This window comes from Pipistrellus hanaki, assembly GCF_964339955.1.
Source record: "Pipistrellus hanaki genome assembly, chromosome: 7".
NCBI classification, from domain to species: domain Eukaryota; kingdom Metazoa; phylum Chordata; class Mammalia; order Chiroptera; family Vespertilionidae; genus Pipistrellus; species Pipistrellus hanaki.
The window spans coordinates 85,350,427-85,369,754 of record NC_140509.1 but is presented as its reverse complement, the minus strand read 5'-3'; the positions used below and the strand labels follow the sequence as shown (position 1 = coordinate 85,369,754).

The 19,328-nt window shown below is 46.7% G+C and overlaps 1 protein-coding gene across 1 annotated transcript; it reads left to right on the top strand.

Moving 5' to 3' along the window:
- The first annotated feature begins 5,683 nt into the window (after positions 1-5,683).
- Positions 5,684-18,713, top strand: RSPH3 (radial spoke head 3). The gene is made up of 8 exons (XM_084889514.1): positions 5,684-5,998; positions 9,659-9,734; positions 11,043-11,184; positions 12,430-12,575; positions 13,794-13,997; positions 15,457-15,619; positions 17,353-17,439; positions 18,280-18,713. The coding sequence occupies exons 1-8, from the start codon at positions 5,901-5,903 to the stop codon at positions 18,555-18,557; spliced, it is 1,194 nt and encodes a 397-aa protein (XP_084745640.1). The 5' UTR covers positions 5,684-5,900; the 3' UTR covers positions 18,558-18,713.
- The last annotated feature ends 615 nt before the right edge of the window (positions 18,714-19,328 follow it).

Genomic DNA, 19,328 nt, shown 5'->3' with positions numbered 1-19,328 from the left:
TGTGCCGCCAGGAGCCAGCTGCCCAGCTATCTGAGCCCCAGCTTCTTCACCCATGCAATGGGGGAAACCCTAGCACCACATCAGTTGTGGAATTAAAGAATTCAACCCAAAAAATACGACAGTGGGTCCCTATAGTCACTCACCTGCTCCCACCTGGGCCTCATGGGAAACTCTGAGTTAGGATTTCCCCGGGCTGCTGCTGACTGCCCTTCCTTCAGCGCCCACCCCGGAGGCCCCTGGCCCTTCCCCCGTCCCCTGGGTCCTCTCTTCGGCTCTGGTCTAGATTCAGACTCTGTGAGGAGATGTCAGGCCTTCTCCTTTCTTTCCTTTGTTACTTGAAGCATTTTCTGAGCTCCGAGTGGGTGCCAGGAGCTGTAACTAGACTGGGAATTCTTTGTTTTGTTTGAAGTTCACTGCCGTTTCATTTCATTGTCATGACATCATGAGGTGAATGTTCATATCCATGTTTTTCTGTGTGAGAAAGGATGGAACTGGCCCCTGGCCACACGCTGATGCAAGAGGAAGTGGGCATTTGATGAGAGCAAGATATTGAAAAGCTATCTGAAGAAATAATGACAGAAAACTTCCCCCACCTGGTAAAAGAAATAGATTTACAAGTCCAGGAAGCGCACAGAACCCCAAACAAGAGGAATCCAAAGAGGACCACACCAAAACACATCATAATTAAAATGCCAAGAGCAAAAGACAAAGAGAATATTAAAAGCAGCAAAAGATAAAGTTAGTTACCTACAAGGGAGCACCCATATGACTCTCAGCTGATTTCTCAACAAAAACTATGCAGGCCAGAAGGGAATGGCAAGAAATATTCAAAGTGATGAATAGCAAGAACCTACAACCAAGATTACTCTACCCAGCAAAGCTATCATTCAGAATTGAAGGTCAGATAAAGAGCTTCACAGATTTAAAAAATAAAAAATAAAAAAGCTAAAGGAGGTCATCACCACCAAACCAGTATTATATGAAATGCTGAAAGGTATTCTTTAAGAAGAGGAAGAAGAAAAAGGTAAAGATAAAAATTATGAACAACAAATAAAAAGTCTGATGAACTTATGAATATAATAGAATCAGGGGCATAGAAAAGAAATGGACTGACAATCCTCAGGGGGAAAGGGGAGTGGGGGGTGTGGGAAGAGACTGGACAAAAATTATACACCTATGGATGAGGACAGTGGGAGGGGAGGTAAGGGCAGAGGATGGAGTGGGAACCGGTGGAGGGGAGTTATGAGGGGGAAGTGGGGAGAAGGAGGAAGAGGAACAATTGTAATAATCTGAACAATAAAAATTTATTTTAAAAAATAAGAAGAAAAAGTCCACCCAAGGGAGGCTCAGGGCCTTTCACAAAAACAACTCTCATTTTTAAAAATAGGAAGAGGGTGGGGGTTTTTATGTCTCCTTACAAGAAGTTTCCATCCGCTGGCTTCAAATTTTACTTTTCATTCAAAAGCCCAGCATGGCTTTGTGTTGGAAACATCAGGACCGAGCGCCCTTCTCTCACCTCTGAGTCACGGTGTGCCTGTGCGGTGGGAGCAACCTCTCCCTCCGACCTGAGAGGGAGGAAGCTCTGCCATCAGAAGGAAATGAGCGTAAGTGGAAGGAAATGATCGTAAACACCCCATTCGAAGCACTCTCTTTCCTCCCTCCCTCTCTCTCTCTCTCTCTCTCTCTCTCTCTCTCTCTCTCTCTCTCTCTCTCTCTCTCTCTCTCTCTCTCTCTCTCTCTCTCTCTCTCTCCTCTCTCTCTCCTCTCTCTCCCTCCCCCTCCCTCTCTCCCTTCCCTCTCCCCCCCCCCCCTCTCTCTGAAGCCCTGAATATGCATACAACAGCTTCTCAAAGAACTGGCCATCTCGGCTCCCCTCCTTCAAGCCCACCTCCTGTAGGATGTGAGAAGCCCACCTCCTGAATGCAAAAGTCACCAGCACAGATTCAAGAGTGAACACCGATGTTTACACTGAGCGAGGAACAAAATCACACGTCGTCAGTTTAATGAAACTGACGTTAAATAAAGTGTAAATTTAACGAAGCTGTATTTTTATAACAAACAAAATCCCCCTCAAAATCACATGATGTTCTTATTGACATCGCCCCCAGCAGTGACATTACAGACTCGGAGACAGTTCCATAACGCTCCCTTTTGTGCAGTTTTAGGGTGCACACCCCTTTAGTCACTTCTCCCTGGCCAGCCAGCTCAGTTGCTTTGAATGTAGTCCCAATACGCCAAGCTTTTGGGATCAATCCCTGGTCTGAGCACACACAAGAAGCAACTAATGAATGCATCAATAAGTGGAACAACAAATCAACCATTCTCTCCCCCCCCCCCCTTCTCTCTCTCTCTAAAAACCAATTTTAAAGTTTTTTAAATGATTTTGTAATATTTTTTGTCGAGAAAATAAAAGTTAATTTTTTTAGCTTGCTTGATTAAAATTTGAGGTTCTCTTCAGCATTAATAGTTGAGTCATTCCCAAGCCTCCTGGAGCAGAGACCCCCAGGCCCCCTGCTTCCTGTTCCCACCCTCCGAGCCCACAGCCCCTGGGAGCCTCAGAAAATGGTGATTATTTAAGCCACTCATTTCTGGGGCAACTAGTTACCCAGAAATAGAAACTAGAAATGTCTGGTTCTTAGTATTTCTCTTTTCTGTGCCTGTGCTATTAAGGATGTATTTCTTACCGAAGTGAGTCACTGACTTCTTAGATCCAGAGGAAATGATAGTGAGTCTGAAATTCTGAGATTTCCTTTAAGGAACAGAAACACAACAGATCAGCGACATTTCTAGACGTTATTATTCTATGTACATAGTGAAATACTGCCCCCGCCCCCGTAGACAATGCTGGGACAGTCACAAGGCCCGGGGGAGGGAAGATAAAGAGAAGCTTGAGAACTGCAACACCATTCACTAGTCTTGCCCAGCGAAGAGTGCCACAAGTCAGGCAAAAGTCAGAAAAGATGCAGAAAAACATGTGACACCCTGCTCTCCCCTGGAGAACAGGTGGGGGGTTCCTTCTGCGCATCCTGTCTCCACCAGGTAGAGTGAAGCCAGTATGAGCAGACACTGGAGCCAAATCAGTTTTAAGAGGTCATCACACATGACATTGCTTCTGAAACATGGAGCAGAGCCCGTGATGTGAGAAATGTGCTTTCTGGGGCATGGCAGCAGAACGCCTGCACTTTGTCCGACATGAATAGGTTGGTCTTATAAAGTCCTCATCACTGAGATCTTCATGTTTTAAAAAATATGTTTGTAATGGTTTCAGAGGGGAAAGGAGGGGGAGAGAGAGAAACATCAATGATGAGAGAGAATCATTGATTGACTGCCTCCTGTACGCCCCCTACTGGGGATCAATTCTACAACCTGGGCAGGTGCCCTGACCGGGAATCAAACCATGACCTCCTGGTTCATAAATCGAAGCTCAATGCTGAGCCACGCCGGCCAGACTAAATTTTTTAACAGCTGCCTTGGGTAGCAGAAATCTTCAGATATTTTTAATGGGGTGCTCACATTGGTGTCATTCAAATCCTGACTCCGGTGGTGACTGGAGCCCCATCCCCACAACACTGCCATTCCTGAAGTCACAGGAACTACCCTGGTAAACGTCAAACATCCTCTTCTTGCCAGGCAACTTCCGATGAGTTTCTACCACGTGCAGCCAAGAATCTTCACTGGCATAACTGTCCAATGTAATTTCTACACAGCTATGAAGGTAGGCCTACATTTTACAAAAATTGTTTTAAATCTCATTTACATAATACTTCACAATTTTCGAGACACTGTACACATTATCTCTTTTGATATGCAAAAATAATGGTGTAATACAAGGAAACCAGTGTCTATTATCTGTTATTCTAAATAACAACAAATATGTTGTCTTTGTCGAGGAGACAAAGAATCATTTACATTTTTCCTGAGGTCACACAGCTAGCAAGTGCAAACCTATGGCTTAACTCCACTCCCCAACTCCAAATTCAGTGCTCTCGGCCCACACCCAGCTCTGCCCACTCCTGCCTGGTGCCCAGGCGCCCTTCCCCTGTGCCATGTGCACACACCAACCATTCCCGAGAGCCCGGTTCTCGGAAGGAAACCCTCCCGCCATGTCGATGATTGCCTTCTAGTTGGCCTGCTTTGTAAATGTGAGGGTTTTTTTTTAATAGTATTCCCTTAATGCAAGGTGTACTTGTGCTGCAATTATTTTATCGGCTAAAAGCTAACAAAGTGTTAGTGACACCTTGTGGCAAGAAACTTGTAAATTCCTGTGCTTCTGCTACCACGCACTTTCCGTGAAAAGACTGGTCCAGACCTCAGGTGCTTCACTGAGGAGTGAAGACAGCACAGCTCCTCTGAAGGACAATCTATGGCTACAGATTCCACACCTCAGATCAGGTCTCTCGGGGAAACACACACTTCCTTACACACAGACAACGTTGACACTGGAACACGGAACTGAAGCTTCTGCACATGTAAGCGCAGACCCAGCCCATGACCTGTGGTTCTTCAGAGCCTGGGCGGGCACGGGAAGGCACAGGAGCCCACAGAAAGGCCCACAAAGCGCCCACCCCACCCCATTCCCAAAGCGATGCCTGCGGGCGGCCCTTGTCGCTGGGTGGACCGAGCGTCCTCTGAGGTGCCAGCAACCAGGCAGGAAGAAGACAAGAAAGGTGGCAGGTGTGGGGACTGCGTGATGAAGCCCGGACCCATGACCCAGGAGGCCAGGGTTCAGATTCTGGGTCAGGGCATACGCCTGGGTGGCAGGCCCAATGCCCGATCCTCACCAGGGCAGCTAATCAAGGATTTGCTCTCATCACTGATGTTTCTCTCTCTCTCCCTCCCCCTTCCTCTCTGAAGTCAATAAAAACGTATTTTAAAAAGAAAGGCGGTGAAAGATGAGACAGAGGCAGGAGACCAGGTCACAGGCTTTATTAGAGAAGGACCCTGCCAAAGGAAGAGAGCGCATGTGCAGGGTGAAGGCGCCTTTTGAGGGGAGGAGTGGGAAGGGATGGGATTTGGGAACTCGGCCGGCGCTGATTGGTGGCTTCCTATAAGGCACATGATTAGGCACTCAGGGACTTAGGGATGGGCTTAGGTATTTGGCAGGTGCTGATGGAGGTTCACTGCACAGTCCATGTAAGGTGCCAGGTTAGGTGCTCGGGAATGTCCAGGCTGCAGGTGCAGGTGTCACACTCCCTCCACCGTTGGGGGGAGGGAGGCTCTATCAGGCGGGGATGCCGGCAGGCTGCGGAGCCCGGTGGGAGGTGGCGATGCTGGGAGACCCAGGGGGCCCTGCCGCCGGCCGGGCACACAGCGGGCAGCCTGGGCACTCCTGGTGAGCGATGGCGTCCCCGTGGGCAGCCGGGGGGCCGGCAGCGGGGGGGCAGCAGGAGAAACAAGCGGGGAGGCCCCTACAGAGCGGGAGCAAGAGGCCTGGGGGAACAGCGCCAACACCGGCGCCCACAGCCACACCGGAAGTGGGGCAGGGACCGCCGCCGCGTCCCCCGAGGACGCAGCCGAGGGCGCCACGCCCACTTCCGACTCCCGGCCAGGGAGCTGCTAATGCGCAGGCGCACCCTCCGGGGGGGGGGGGCACGGTGGGCGGAGCCAAGAGCCGGAAGCGGACGGCCCTAGGGACCGTCCCACGAAGCCCGCCCCTCGAATCGGCCCGGATGCCCCGCCTCCCGGCGGAACTCGGGGTTGCTGGGCAACCGGAGCGGGCGCCGCGGCGGCTCTGAGCTCCCTCCTCTCGCCCGGCAGCTTCCCCGCGGCCGCGGCCGCTCCTCCGCCTCCTCCCCCGGCGCCTGGCAGCCCTGCCCGGGCCCGCGTGACCCTCTGCGGCCCCCCGCCGCCTCGGCGCCCGCCCGCCCCTGAGCCAGCTTCCCCTGAAGCCCGGTGCCACGATGCCCGGCGCGGCGCCTGGGACCATGAGCACCACCTACACCTACACCAGCCGCCCGCGGGCGCCGCCCTGCCGCCTGCGCTACAGCATGTCGCAGCCGTGAGTGCCGCCGCCCCGGTGCCCCTGGTGCCCCTGGTGCCCCCGAGCCCCGCCGGCCCCGCCGCCCTCCTGCCACCGCGCCGCCCGAACGGAGCTCTCCCCGGCGCGCGGGGAGCGGGGCAGGAGGGCCTGCGGTCCCCCAGCTCAGTGCTAGGGATCGTGAATTGCGAACCCATTTCACAGAGTGTGACCCAACGGATGTGTCCTGGGGCCGAGCGCCTCCCTCCAGCCCTTTACGCGCATGTTCTCACCGCGGGCACAGGGCTGCGAAGCCGGCTCCGTGACTCCATGCGCAAACCGGGAAACGGGTACCAATGTCACTCAGTAAGCGCGCGCCCAGAACGGGAGCCAGGCCAGGCTTTGGTCAAAAATCCGGTGGTCGCAAATGGTATTTTTACATGGATGAGCATTTGCTAATATTCAAATAGCTATATGTTTTTTAAATAGATTTTTATTGAGTTCAGAGAGGAAGGGAGCGAGATAGAAACATCAATGATGAGAGAGAATCAGGGATCGGCCGCCTTCTGCACGCTCCTTACTAGGGATCAAGCTCACAACCCAGGCACGTGCCCTTGACTGGAATGGAGCCCAGGACCCTTCAGTCTGCAGGTGGACGCTCTATCCACTGAGCCAAACCAGCCAGGGCCAAATATCTATATTTTAAAAGGACCGTAATCATTATGGTTCCCTTGAAGTCCCTTCCATAAGCATCAACTTTGGGAATCATCAGAACTTCCCAAGAATGCAGGTGGAGGCAGGAACCTTTCCGCCTGTGGTCTCACCAGGACCCTGTCTGAGGCACAGTAAGCACCCAATACAAACTGCTGAATTAATGGTCGGGCATCAGCAATAGAACTTTTAAAAAATATATATATTTTTTTTTTACTTATTTCAGAGAGGAAAGGAGAGATGAGAGTTGGCTGCCTCCTGCATGCCCCCTACTGGGGATTGAGCCAGCAATCCAGACATATGCCCTTGACCCTTCAGTCCGCAGGCCCACACTCTGTCCACTGAGCCAAGCCAGCTAGGGCAGCAATGTAATGCTTGATGCTCATTTAAAAAACTGAGTCCAAATTCATAATTATTTTATTCTGACAAAGGCATTTTTAATAAATACTAAATCACTTTTAAGAAAACCAAAATAGAAACTTTAAACTTGGAGGGAGGTTATTTATATTGTAAAAGATTCCGTTTCAAAAGGCATTTCTTTCAAAATCACTTTCTGGCCATAGCCGGCTTGGCTCAGTGGATGGAGCATGGGCCTGGGGACTGAAGGGTCCCAGGTTCTATTCTGGTCAAGGGCACGGCCCGGTTGCCTGCTCAATCTCCAGTGGGGACATTCAAGAGGCAGCCAATCAATGAGTCTCTCTCATCATTGATGTTTCTCGCTCCCCCTCTCCCTTCTTCTCTGAAATCAATTAAAAAAAAAATTTTTTTTAATTAAAAAATAAAAGGTAGGGACCCTGCCTTTCCTTAAAAAAAACGAACAACAAAAACACTTTCTAGTGCCTTTCAGTGGTTGCTTAAAAGTCATTACTATTAAATCTGACCAACAGATGAAATAAGAATCATTGGTAATACATTTGGAATGATTTTTATATATAGAATTAGTTGGTAAGTTGCAGGACCTTGCTTATATTGAACTAATCTGTTGATTCGAGCCATTGGGAGGAGTGTGGTATCTGTATGTGTATTTTATTTTTCAGTTTACAGATATCCTCATTGGTAACTTTCCATTTACAAAAGTAATATGTGCTTTTTAAAACAAAGGGAAATGCAAAATAAGGATGAGTAAAGGCAATGTTAATTATCTCTTGCTCACCTCTACTCCCACCTCCATGTTGTAAGCAAACTTAACAAGGGGGAGAGAGAGAGAGACTGGAACATCAGTGATCAGAGAGACTCATTGATTGGCTGCCTCTTGCACACCCCCCACTGGGGATCAAGCCTGAAACCCGGGCTTGTGCCCTTGATTGGAATCAAACCCAGGACTCTTTAGTCTGCAGGTCAATGCTCTGTCCATTGAACCAAACCAGCTAGGGCGCTTTTTGGCTTTTGATAGCATAAAACTCAACTAAAGTTTGCCCTCATTATTACATTAATTAGCACTGGAAGGCTTTAATCAAGCAAGCATTATGTTTGGATTTTTCCATTCTAACAGCTGCCTGGCTACAATTTATAGGCCAGATTGAGAGGTTTTGTTCCAGACAGTTGAGATGTTTGCAATAGCCCAGGTAAAAAATAGTGGGTGGAGCATGGGTAGAGCGATGTGAGAGAGATTGCTGGTTAGAATTAACAGGACTTGCTGGATGTCGGGAGTGGGGAACAGGAAAGAGTTGTGACGACTCCCAGGCTTCTAGATTAAGCCAAATGAACTAGGGAACACTAAAGGAGGAGCGAGGTGGAGCGGGGGAATCCCAGTTAGTTCAGTAAGGTTGCCTTTGAGACGTCTTAGCGAGATGCTGTCGGACAGATCAGCTGGCTGTACGTGGTTAGAGCTCGAGGAGAGTTCTGAGCTAACCCTAACACTGGGGGTTTTAAGCATACGGGTCTTAAGTGAAGCCTTGAGAATGGGTGACTTTAACTAAGGACGCGGCAGGCCGAGCCCTAAGGAAATCCTCCAGGACAGGAGGCGCTGTCCACAGGGTGAGAAAGAGCGAGGGAGAAGGAGCAGAAAGGCGATGGGGGGATGCAGTGTGTCGCCGAGGCTTGGGAGGGGCATCCAGGGAAGGGGCCGGAGGACAAGCAGTCCAGCAGGGCCGGGTCCCCGTAAGATGAAGTCAGGTAATCCAATGGGGTTTCGACCTGTGGTACACAAGCAGCATATACCCCCTCCGCATCATTTCTGATGGAGATATTCTGCTTTATAACCATAAGTAGAATGTCATTTAAAGAACCTTGGATGAAAATTTCAACTGTACTTTTCACTGGTGATCATTACACTCCAAATTAAAACAATATAATTTTTAAAGATCTTTTAAGTTAAAGAACAACGAGAAGTTTAACTTGTTTTATTTTATTATGCCTGTTTCTATTAATGTAACTTTTAGTCCTTGAATCAAACTTTTGTTAGTTCTTTAGGGCAGATCCCTTTTCAGTTTTGGGTGTTTTGTTTGTTTATTTGTTTGTTTTTTATTGGTTTCAGAGAGAGGAAGGGAGGAGAGAGAGAAAGAAAGAGAAACATCAATAATGAGAGAGAATCATTGATCAGCTGCCTCCTGCATACCCTATACTGGGGATGGAGCCTGCAACCCGGGCATGTGCCCAGACTGGGAATCGAACTGTGACCTCCTGGCTCATAGGCTGTCGCTCAACCACTGAGCCACACCGGCCAGGCCCCTTTTCCGTTTTTAATGGTAAGTAGTTTAAAGTTTTACAACCCATATCCAGCAGACTTCTTTCTGAGTTTACTTCCTCTTTTTTCCAATGAGGATTATATTTCCCAACTTTCAGCTTATCTTGAGCAATAAATAAAATAATACATGTGAAGTGTGTATCACCAGCATTCCCTAAGTGGCAGCCATTTGTCCCCTTATTTTTTGGACTGTGCTCAAACAAAAACCGTTTCCCTGAACTATTCCATCTTAGTCTAAGTCTTACAGAAAACGAGTTGGCCTCGTCGGTACCAGAGTCAGTCATTCAGAATTTGCACTCTCACAGGCCTGACGAGCCGCTGCCGTTCGGGAACATCATGTATGACAGAAGGGTGGTCCGCGGCAACACCTACGCCCTGCAGGTGAGGAGATTCGGTGAAGCGAAGGCCAGTTCGTGTGTTTGTTTCTCTTCGTTTCTAATCTGTTGCAGACTAAAACATGCATAAAATAAGATTTTAAAAAATGGAGTACTAGAAAAATGAATAGTGCTATTAACTATTAAGGAAATTAAATTTCTAGTTTAAAAGTTTCCCAAAAGAAATTTCCGGGCCTAGATGGTTTTCCCTGGAGAATTAAACCCAACATGTAAAAAAAATATATATATATATATATATTTTTCATCAATTTGACACAGTCTCTTCTGGAAAATAAAAGAGGAGGGGATATTTCCCAACTTATTTTTTGAGGCCAACATTGCCCTGATACCCTTTCATTTCAAATAGAAGAAATGAATAGCTAACCACTGTGAAGTACACCTGAAACTAATATAAAATACTAGAGGCACAGTGCACGAAATTCTTGCGTGGGGGTGTGTGTGCCTCAGCCAAGCCTGCACACTCTCCAATCTGGGACCCCTTGAGGGATGTCTGACTGTCCAGTAGGATCGGGCCTAAAAGGACAGTCGAACATCCCTCTCACAATACAGGACTGCTGGCTCCCAACTTCTCGCCTGCCTGCCTTTCTGATTGCCCTTAACAGCTTCTGCCTGTCAGCCTGATGCCCCTTAACCACTCTCCTGCCAGCCTGATTAGCCCCAACTGCCCTCCCCTGCAGGCTTGATTGCTCCCAAATGCCCTCCCTTGTAGGCCTGGTCCCACCCAACTGCTCTCCCCTGCTGGCCTGATCACCCACAACTGCCCTCCCTTGCTGGCCATCTGGTAGTGGCCATCTTATGTCCACATCAAGGCATCCATCTTTGACCGCATGGGGGCAGCCATCTTGTGTGTTGGAGTGGTGGTCAATTTACATATTACTCTTTTATTAGATGGGATTATTGTCAACTGTAATTGAAAAGTAAAAATAATTGTAGTGCTTTTCAATTTCTTACTTGTGTATTAAAATTTATTACACCTGGATGGTTATTTGGTATTCTAGGTTACTAGCATGGGAGGAAATCCTGCTAAAAGTACTTGAATGAGGAAAAGGATTTCTTAGCTAAGGTCCTGCTCCATTTGTTCCACTTAACAGTCGTACTGTCAGGCTGCTTTTGTGCTTGGCAGACAGCTTGGTAGTGACCGGGCCAAGTGCAAATGACATTTCCGTCCCCAGGTCCCCGCCGCTCCGGACCGCGATGCCGGCGCCCTGCGTCTCCCCAGGAGTCGCTTTGCAATGCGTCCTGTTTGCTTTGAGAAATGGTTTCTAAACTGTAGGCCCTTTTCCGTCACTCTCAGCGCGGGCACGCCATCGACGAGCATGCTCAGAAGCTCCAGGAGACCAAGAAGAGGGTGGCGGCCAAAAGACGCGCCCAGGAGCAGCTCCGACCGCACACGCCCGAGCCCGTGGAGGGCCGGAAGCACGTGGACGTGCAGACAGGTCAGTGCGGGCCGGGGCCATGGCTCCTCGCATGCTCGGCTTCCTGCCGGTTCTTGTTACGTGGCCTTCCTGCTATTGTATTTAGGCGTCTGTTGTGCTCCCAGTTCTTCCCAGCCACTTAGTAGAAGGCAATTCATTAAAACAACTCCTAGATTACATGTTATTATTATGTTGGCTACACGTGGCAATGTGAGATTTTTTTAATAGGATTTTATAACCAGATAAACCCTCTCTCAGCCCTTTTTACGTATTTATTTTCAAACTGGGGTTCTTGCTCCCTTTTTTTTATAGTCCGACATGAATCACTGTTGGGCTCACAGGAGAGGAGAAGGTTGTAGTTCGGTTTGGGCATTTTATTTGCCTCCTGAGAGGGGTAAGGCCTTCCAGGCTGAGCCCTCCGCCTCTCACACGGCCCTGTCTGCCCTCCCCGCTGCTCTCCTGTCACTCGGAGCTCCCTGGCCACATGCCCTCCGCCGGCTAGTGCCAGGCCTTTCCTGCCATCTGACTGTCCCAGCTGGAGGGCTTCCCGGGCCTGTGGGTCTGGCCGTGTGGGTGGCAGAATCTTAATAATCAGACAGCACTTGTGCTTGCGTGGACAGCACGTAACCGCCCAGGGGCACCTTGCACCCGGCCACGGTGGTGAGGGTGTTCTCAGAGGGTTTCCGGGTGGCAAGGGCGAAAGGAGGACCATTACGCTTTTCCCGACCTTGAGGCCAAGTCTAGAATGAGTCAGTGTGATTAGCCAACACAGTTGTCATTCTGTGAGAGATTCATTTTAATGTTTATCTGTATCATCAGAATAGTAGGTGATAAACAGCAGCCACCTTTTGTTGAGTATTTCCTATCTCAGAGTCTGTACATGGGGCATAGCACCTTTAAATATGCAGGAATTTTCAAATCTCTGTATGTTTACTATCTTAGGACTCAATTTTATAAGATTATTAACTTTCCACGTCACATTATGCTTTGCATCTTATATACATCTATGGTGTTAGTTTCATTTTCAAATGTAAAGCTCAGTGCTTACTTGATGTTGAGTATATTCTAGCCCAAGTGACTCTCTGTCCTTCCAAATATAGAAAAATGCTTAGTACAACTTGTGAATTGACTACCCCATTTGAGCACTTCCTAAGACTTATTTTCTGATCCATTTAATTCTACTTTGAAGGAGCTGAAGTTTCAGATACAGATATATGCTTGAAATAGACCCGAATGTCAAACTCAATGTATATGGTATTCTCTTAGAATTATACCTTGAAGAAATTGCTGACCGCATAATAGAAGCTGATATGGAATGCCAGACAGATGCGTTTTTGGACAAACCACCAACACCACTTTTTATTCCTGCCAAAACTGGCCAAGATGTGGCCACCCAAATTGAAGAAGGAGAGGTATAGTACATTATTCGGACTTTCTTCTGTCTTCTTTATAAATAGGTAAAGTTAGGTTTAGTTAAAATCTTAATAGGAATACAAAGCACTGCACAATCAAAAAGATTCTACTCACTGGATTTCTTTCCAAATTTATCTCTAATAGTTTTATCCTGAAGTACCCAGAAATATTTTTAAATGCCATGTTCTGATTTCCCCCTCTTTGCTGATCAGAGATAAAAATCGTTGCCGAAGCCGGTTTGGCTCAGTGGTAGAGCGTTGGTCTGCAGACTGAAAGGTTCCAGGTTCGATTCCGGTCAAGGGGATGTGCCCCCAAGGGCATGTACATTGGTTGCAAGAGGCAGCTGATCGATGCTTCTCTCTCATCGACGTTTCTAGCTCTCTATCTCTCTCCCTTCCTCTCTGTGAAAAATCAATAAAATATATTTTTTTTAAAAAGTTGTAGATATTAAAAAAAAAATCGTTAGCAATGTCTTTTGCTTTTATGTATCTGCATTCTTGCTTAATATACAAGTATAAGTAGACTTATACCAAATAAGGAAATATAATACCTCTGTGATGAAAAGATTCTATTAGTTGCTTGCTTATAAATTACATAATTTTTATGAAGATAATCTATGTCAAAAGTTCTAAAACAATTACATTTTCATATCAATGTGGAATGTGTTCTGAAATGTAAGGAGAGAGGGCAATGCTTCTGTGCATAACGACTTAAATGAGGTTAAGACTTGAAGGAACTTGAAAGAACTGTCATTGAAATTAAGAAATCAAGTAAGTCTTCATAAGCTGCATAGAAGAGTATATTTTGCCTTTAAATCCTAGAGATGAATCACCATAATGCCCCTTATTCTTGTTGCTTGATTTGCAACTGTTATCAAAAACAACCAGTACAAATTTGTAGGAAAGGCAGGGAATAAGAAAAAAGAATATTTCTCTTGGGTTTTAGAGTCTGACCTTAAAGTTGTTGAGTATCGGGGTTCATTTTGAAGACTGCATGGATCTTTCTGTGACTCTGACTTAATTTTGCCCGTGCCCAGAATGCTCCTCTGTGTGCCTGCAGAGCTGCTGTGAGGGCGGGACCACAGACAAAGCCCCGCACAGTCCGGCGCACAGACGCTCATACATAGGATGGTGTCACTGCCGCCCTTCTGGGTGTTTTGTCTTTGAGCTTTCGGTTCATGATTAACATGTGGCGTTTGCTTTGTTCTTTGCATTAAGCTCTTTGACTTTGACCTGGAAGTGAAACCGATGCTGGAAGTGCTGGTGGGAAAGACCATTGAGCAGGCCCTGCTGGAGGTGATGGAGGAGGAGGAGCTGGCCGACCTGCGGGCCACTCAGTACGAGTATGAGGAGCTGCGCAATGTGGAGCTGGCGGAGGTCCAGAGGCTGGAAGAGCAGGAGCGGCGACACCGAGAGGAAAAAGTAGGGTCCCGCTTCCTCCTTAGACCCCTTGGCTGGGCAACAGTGTGCTCAGAACGGCATGGGGTCTGTCCCAGAGCGAAAGGCCTTGAGAAGTGTGCCAGGAAAGACGAATAGTATTTGTTTAGGTCTCTCCTGTTCTCGGATCAGAGATCCTTTGTGAACTGATACATCCTTTAGATCCCAGCCTCTGTAACTGTACCTAAATGGAGTACCAACCATTCCTCAGTTATTTAAGTTACATGTGTCCCAACTGCAAGGCCCTCTTAACTAGCAAGAGCCCCAGCGAAAGAACAGGTGGATTTGCCAAAAGTTAGCGGCAGGAAAGGTGGACGGAAAAGGTGAGTGTATCTGAACGGTGAGCGATAAGACATGGGTCTGTGTAGAGTTCTGGGTCTCTCTCAGCGGCTAGACCTTCTCATCCTTAGGGATACACCAGAACCACTTGGGTCCTTAGAGAACAATTTTAAAATTATAGGTTTTTATAACCTTTCAAAAGGAAGCTTGTAGAATCCAATTTTTAAAATAGGCCACTAACCTCCAGCTAGGAGACACCGGGCTCGGAGTGTCCGGCAGTTACTGTCGCCCTGGCTCACACCGGCAGAGGGAATAATGGAGCCGGGACCCGGCACAGCTCACATAGCTCCCAGAGAGCCCCCGTGCCGCCCACAGAGGCTTATGGTCGGGGTGGTCTACTCGGTGCCCAGTGAGATGGGCGTTCAGTCCCCCCCAAGTGGAAGAGCATAGGGCTTTGTTTACTTGGTAAAGAGCACACGCCTTATGGTTAAGATTGTGCAAATGCAACGCTATTTGTTTACAAATGTAAACTGAGCACTGACAAAATGAGCTTTGTTGAAATAATCAGTGAAATTTATCAGAGTACTTATTTGTTAGTTTATTTACATTAGGAAATATATTATGAAATATTAGACGTAATTAGAAAACATATCACGCACCCACTCATGCAGGGGAGTAGAGAATAGGCCTGTGGCCCATTACCTTTATAGGGGTCCTGTGGTCTTCAAGAAGCAGCAGCAACGAAAAAGAGGTTTGATCATTTTGGCAACTTTATGACTTCAAAAAATCATTACAACTGAGACAATTCATTGGCCCACGATCTTTACTGGAGACATCTAAGCAACTATAATTTTCATCTCAGCAATACTTACACAGCTATGTAAAAGTACATATAACTATTATAACACTTCGATAGCCATACAAACATATATATCTTGAAATTATTTTACTCGAAAATGGACCAGGAGATGAATTTTACCATAAGCTCCATCCTGAGTTCAGTACCTACGAGCTGTTGAAATTCGTTACCATCTTGATGGAAACAAGGAACGTTTAATAGACACCTTGCTGTCCATTCTTTCATACAAATATAAGTCTGGTTCTTCCTCGAACTCGCTTGGGGGAGGCTGTGGCCGCTGAGCGCCGGCCGCTGGTGTGCCCGCAGGAGCGCCGGAAGCAGCAGCAGTGGGAGGTGATGCAGAAGCACCAGGAGACGGCGCAGAAGATCGCCGCCCGCGCCTTCTCACAGCGCTACCTGTCCGACCTGCTGCCCTCCGTGTTCGGCAGCCTCAAGGACGGGGGCTACTTCTTCGACCCCGTGGAGAGAGGTGTGTGGGGTTTCTCTTAGCTTAACCCTTCTTCTTCTTCTTTTTTTTTTTTATTAAATTATTATCTGTGTACATACACCATTGCCCCCCCTCCCATACAGGCCCTCCCTCCCCAGAGTTTTGTGTCCATTGGTTGTGCTTATATGCAAGTATACAAGTCCTTCGGTTGATCTCTTATCTCCCCCAGATCTCCCTACCCTCCCCGCTGTGATTTGACAGTCTGCTTGTTGCTTTACTGTCTCTATATCTATATTTTGGTTCTTCAGTTTATAATGTTCTTTATCATCCATAAATAAGTGAGGTCATGTGGTGTTTCTCTTTCATTGAGTGGTTTATTTCACTCAGCATGATGTTCTCCAATTCCATCCAGGTTGCTGCAAATGATGAGAATTCCTTTTTTACGGCAGCATAATATTCCATTGTGTAGATGTACCACCATAGTTTTTTGATTTAATCATCTGCTGATGGGCACCTAGGCTGTTTCCAAATCCTAGCTATTGTAAATTGTGCTGCTATGAACATAGGGGTGCAGCTTAACCCTTTTTAACTGTTCGGATTCACCTCCTGCCCGCTTTTATTTCCAAATGGAACCTTCCTATCTCTGATGCAGATGCAAGAGTCAGTTGGCGTTGTGTTAGGTCTATTATAAAGCTCTGGATTTTAGGGCGCCAGCTTGCCTCTCTTCAGAAGCAGCACTGGACTGTAGGAAGAAATATGGACTTGATGTGAAAAAGTTTGGGTTTGGGACCCGGCCTCATCTTTAAACAGCTTTATGTCCTTCCGTTTCCTTCCTGTGAAATGAGAGTTACTTAGGAGTTAAATGTCATAATTCATACAGAATTTTGTAAGCTATCAAGCACTGTGTATGTAAGTTGTTATTAACTTTTTCCCAGCTGACTTATTATTCTAATCAGCAACCCCGGCCCAGCCTGTGTGCTCAGTGGTTGAATGTCAACCCAGGAGCCAGTTCGATTCTGGTCAAGGGCACATGCCCAGGTTGTGGTCTCCATCCCCAGTGGGGGGTGTGCAGGAGGCAACTGATCAATGATTCTCATTATTAATGTTTCTCTCTCTCCCTCTCCCTTCCCGTCTGAAATCAATAAAAATATACTTAAAACAATAAAAATAAATGAAAGGCTTACACCATAGTGGGTTCCATTCAGTTTGAACAGCTTTATCACTGGAAACCCCCAGTGTGTAGAGGCCTTCTTCTCAGACGCCCTCTGACCTTACCCTCAAACCCTGGTCAGCTGCCTTTGGCCCCGGGCTAAGGTGGGGCGTGTTTTTCCGGGCGTTGCTCAGTCCCAGGTTGGCACTGCATGTAGATTGCTCTTCTCCCAGGTCCACACCCCCACCGACCCCCACCCACCCCCACTTCTTCCCTCCATCTCAGTGCACCTGTGAAGTCAACCCTAAAGGAAAGCCTCATAGTTTTTGGGTGTTTTTTTTTTTCTTAAATTATTATATGTGTATATATCTTACCATTGCCCCTCCCACTCCCATATGCCTCATAGGTTTGGAAATGCTATTTCTACTGCAATAGACAGGAAATGGGCCAGCATATAGAGCGAGAACATGGCAAAACCAATGCTGTGTGAGCCGATTTAACATTTTGTGTTAAAAAACAATTTTGACAATATTGGCATTGTAACCATGTGGGGAAAGCAGATTCTTCCTATCTATAATGATTCATAAAAATTACTTAATGATTATAATTAAATTTTTTATCATAGATATTGAGCTCGGATTCCTTCCATGGCTAATGAACGAAGTTGACAAAACCATAGAGCACAGCATGGTGGGAAGGACAGTGCTTGACAGTAAGTTATTTAAAAGTCATCTCTGCCGAAACCGGTTTGGCTCAGTGGATAGAGCGCCAACCTGCGGACTGAAGGGTCCCGGGTTCGATTCCGGTCAAGGGCATGTACCTTGGTTGCAGGCACATCCCCAGTAGGGGGTGTGCAGGAGACAGCTGATCGATGACTCTCTCTCGTCGGTGTTTCTAACTCTCTATCCCTCTCCCTTCCTCTCAGTAAAAAAATCAATAAAATATATTTTTTTTAAAAATAAAATAAAAAAATAAAAGTCATCTCTCAAATATTTTAGAAGAAAGATGTTAGCTTTATAGTTTTAGTTCTTAATTTTTCAGTACATTAGTTATATTAATTAACCAACATGCAAATTTTTACCCTCAATATGATTTTTCATTCTTCTATACCAGTGGTCAGCAAACTCATTAGTCAGCAGATCCAAATATCAACAGTACAACAATTGAAATTTCTTTTGAGAACTAAACTTTTTAAACTTAAACTATATAGGTAGGTACATTGTTATTAACTTAATTAGGGTACTCCTAAGCTGGCCTTTGCTAAAAACTCAAGGGGCCAAAGAGCCGCATGTGGCTTGCGAGCTGCAGTTTGCTGACCACTGTTCTATACTTAGATCAGAATTAATCTCTTTTGTGACATCTTATTAAGAAGGCATTGAATATAACTCATACTCGATCATTACGTGGCTCAGTAAGGAAGAGCATTGACTGTAAAAGACTTCTATCTGGGGAAGGGATGAGGTCTGGGACATTTTATGTGCATCCACCAGTAAGCATTATCACCACTAAAATACAGAAAATCACAGTGACTTCTGTCCATCCAATTTTTCAGTGTTGATCCGTGAGGTGGTGGAGAGGAGGCTGGCCACGTATGAGCGAAAGGAGGACAAGCAACCGTTTCTGAGTGCCGAGGAGGTGCCTGGTCTTCCTGGACCCCTGAGAGACCCCACGATGGGTTATGGTTTCCAGGAGCAGAGGCCGCTCCCCAGCGGAGATGTCCCGTATGATAAGCTGATGGAGGAAGAAGAGGAGGAGGAAGATCCGATAGGACTGAGGAGGTCCTTGGGGAGGGCAGAACAGTTACAAGACAGGGAATCCTGGGAGGGGTGAAACCAACCTACAGCCCACCTGCATTGCAAGCAACCAGGTAATGACGGGAGGCCCTCAGGCTATGCAAATTATGTTGAATTTAGTCGACGTGACTTTTTCTCTAATGGACTGGGTAAATAGAATATGTTGAAATAAAACTAATAATAAGTAAAATTTAAACACTTCATTTATTTAATAGTAGAATATCAAGACATTATAACTAATGAGGATTATGCTTATTTACAAGCTTCCCATTATCACTATATATAACTAACATATTTTTCCTTAATCTTTCTAATTTGTTGGTTTGGGGGTCTTTTTAAAAAAGAATGTGTGTGTGTGTGTGTGTGTGTGTGTGTGTGTGTGTGTGTATATATTTATTATTGATTTTGAGAGAGGAAGGGAGAGAGATAGCAAGAAACATCGATGAGAGACAAACATCAATCAGCTGCTCCTGCACACCCCCCACTGGGGATGTGCCCACAACCAAGGTACATGCCCTTGACCAGAATTGAACCTGGGACCTTTCAGTCCGCAGGCTGACGCTCTATCCACTGAGCCAAACCGGTTTCGGCATGGTTTGGGGTCTTTTTATCTATAATGTTAGATATCAGTGATGTCGGCCATCGAGCTTTCCCTCTCTGTAGCAGCTATTTTCATCTGGTATGCCGAGGCACACCAGTGTGCTGCAAGATTTCTTTTTAATTAATTTTAGCGAGAGGGGCAGGGGAGAGGGAGAACATCTATGTGAAGAAGAACCGTCAATCAATCGCCTCTGGTACGTACTGGGAC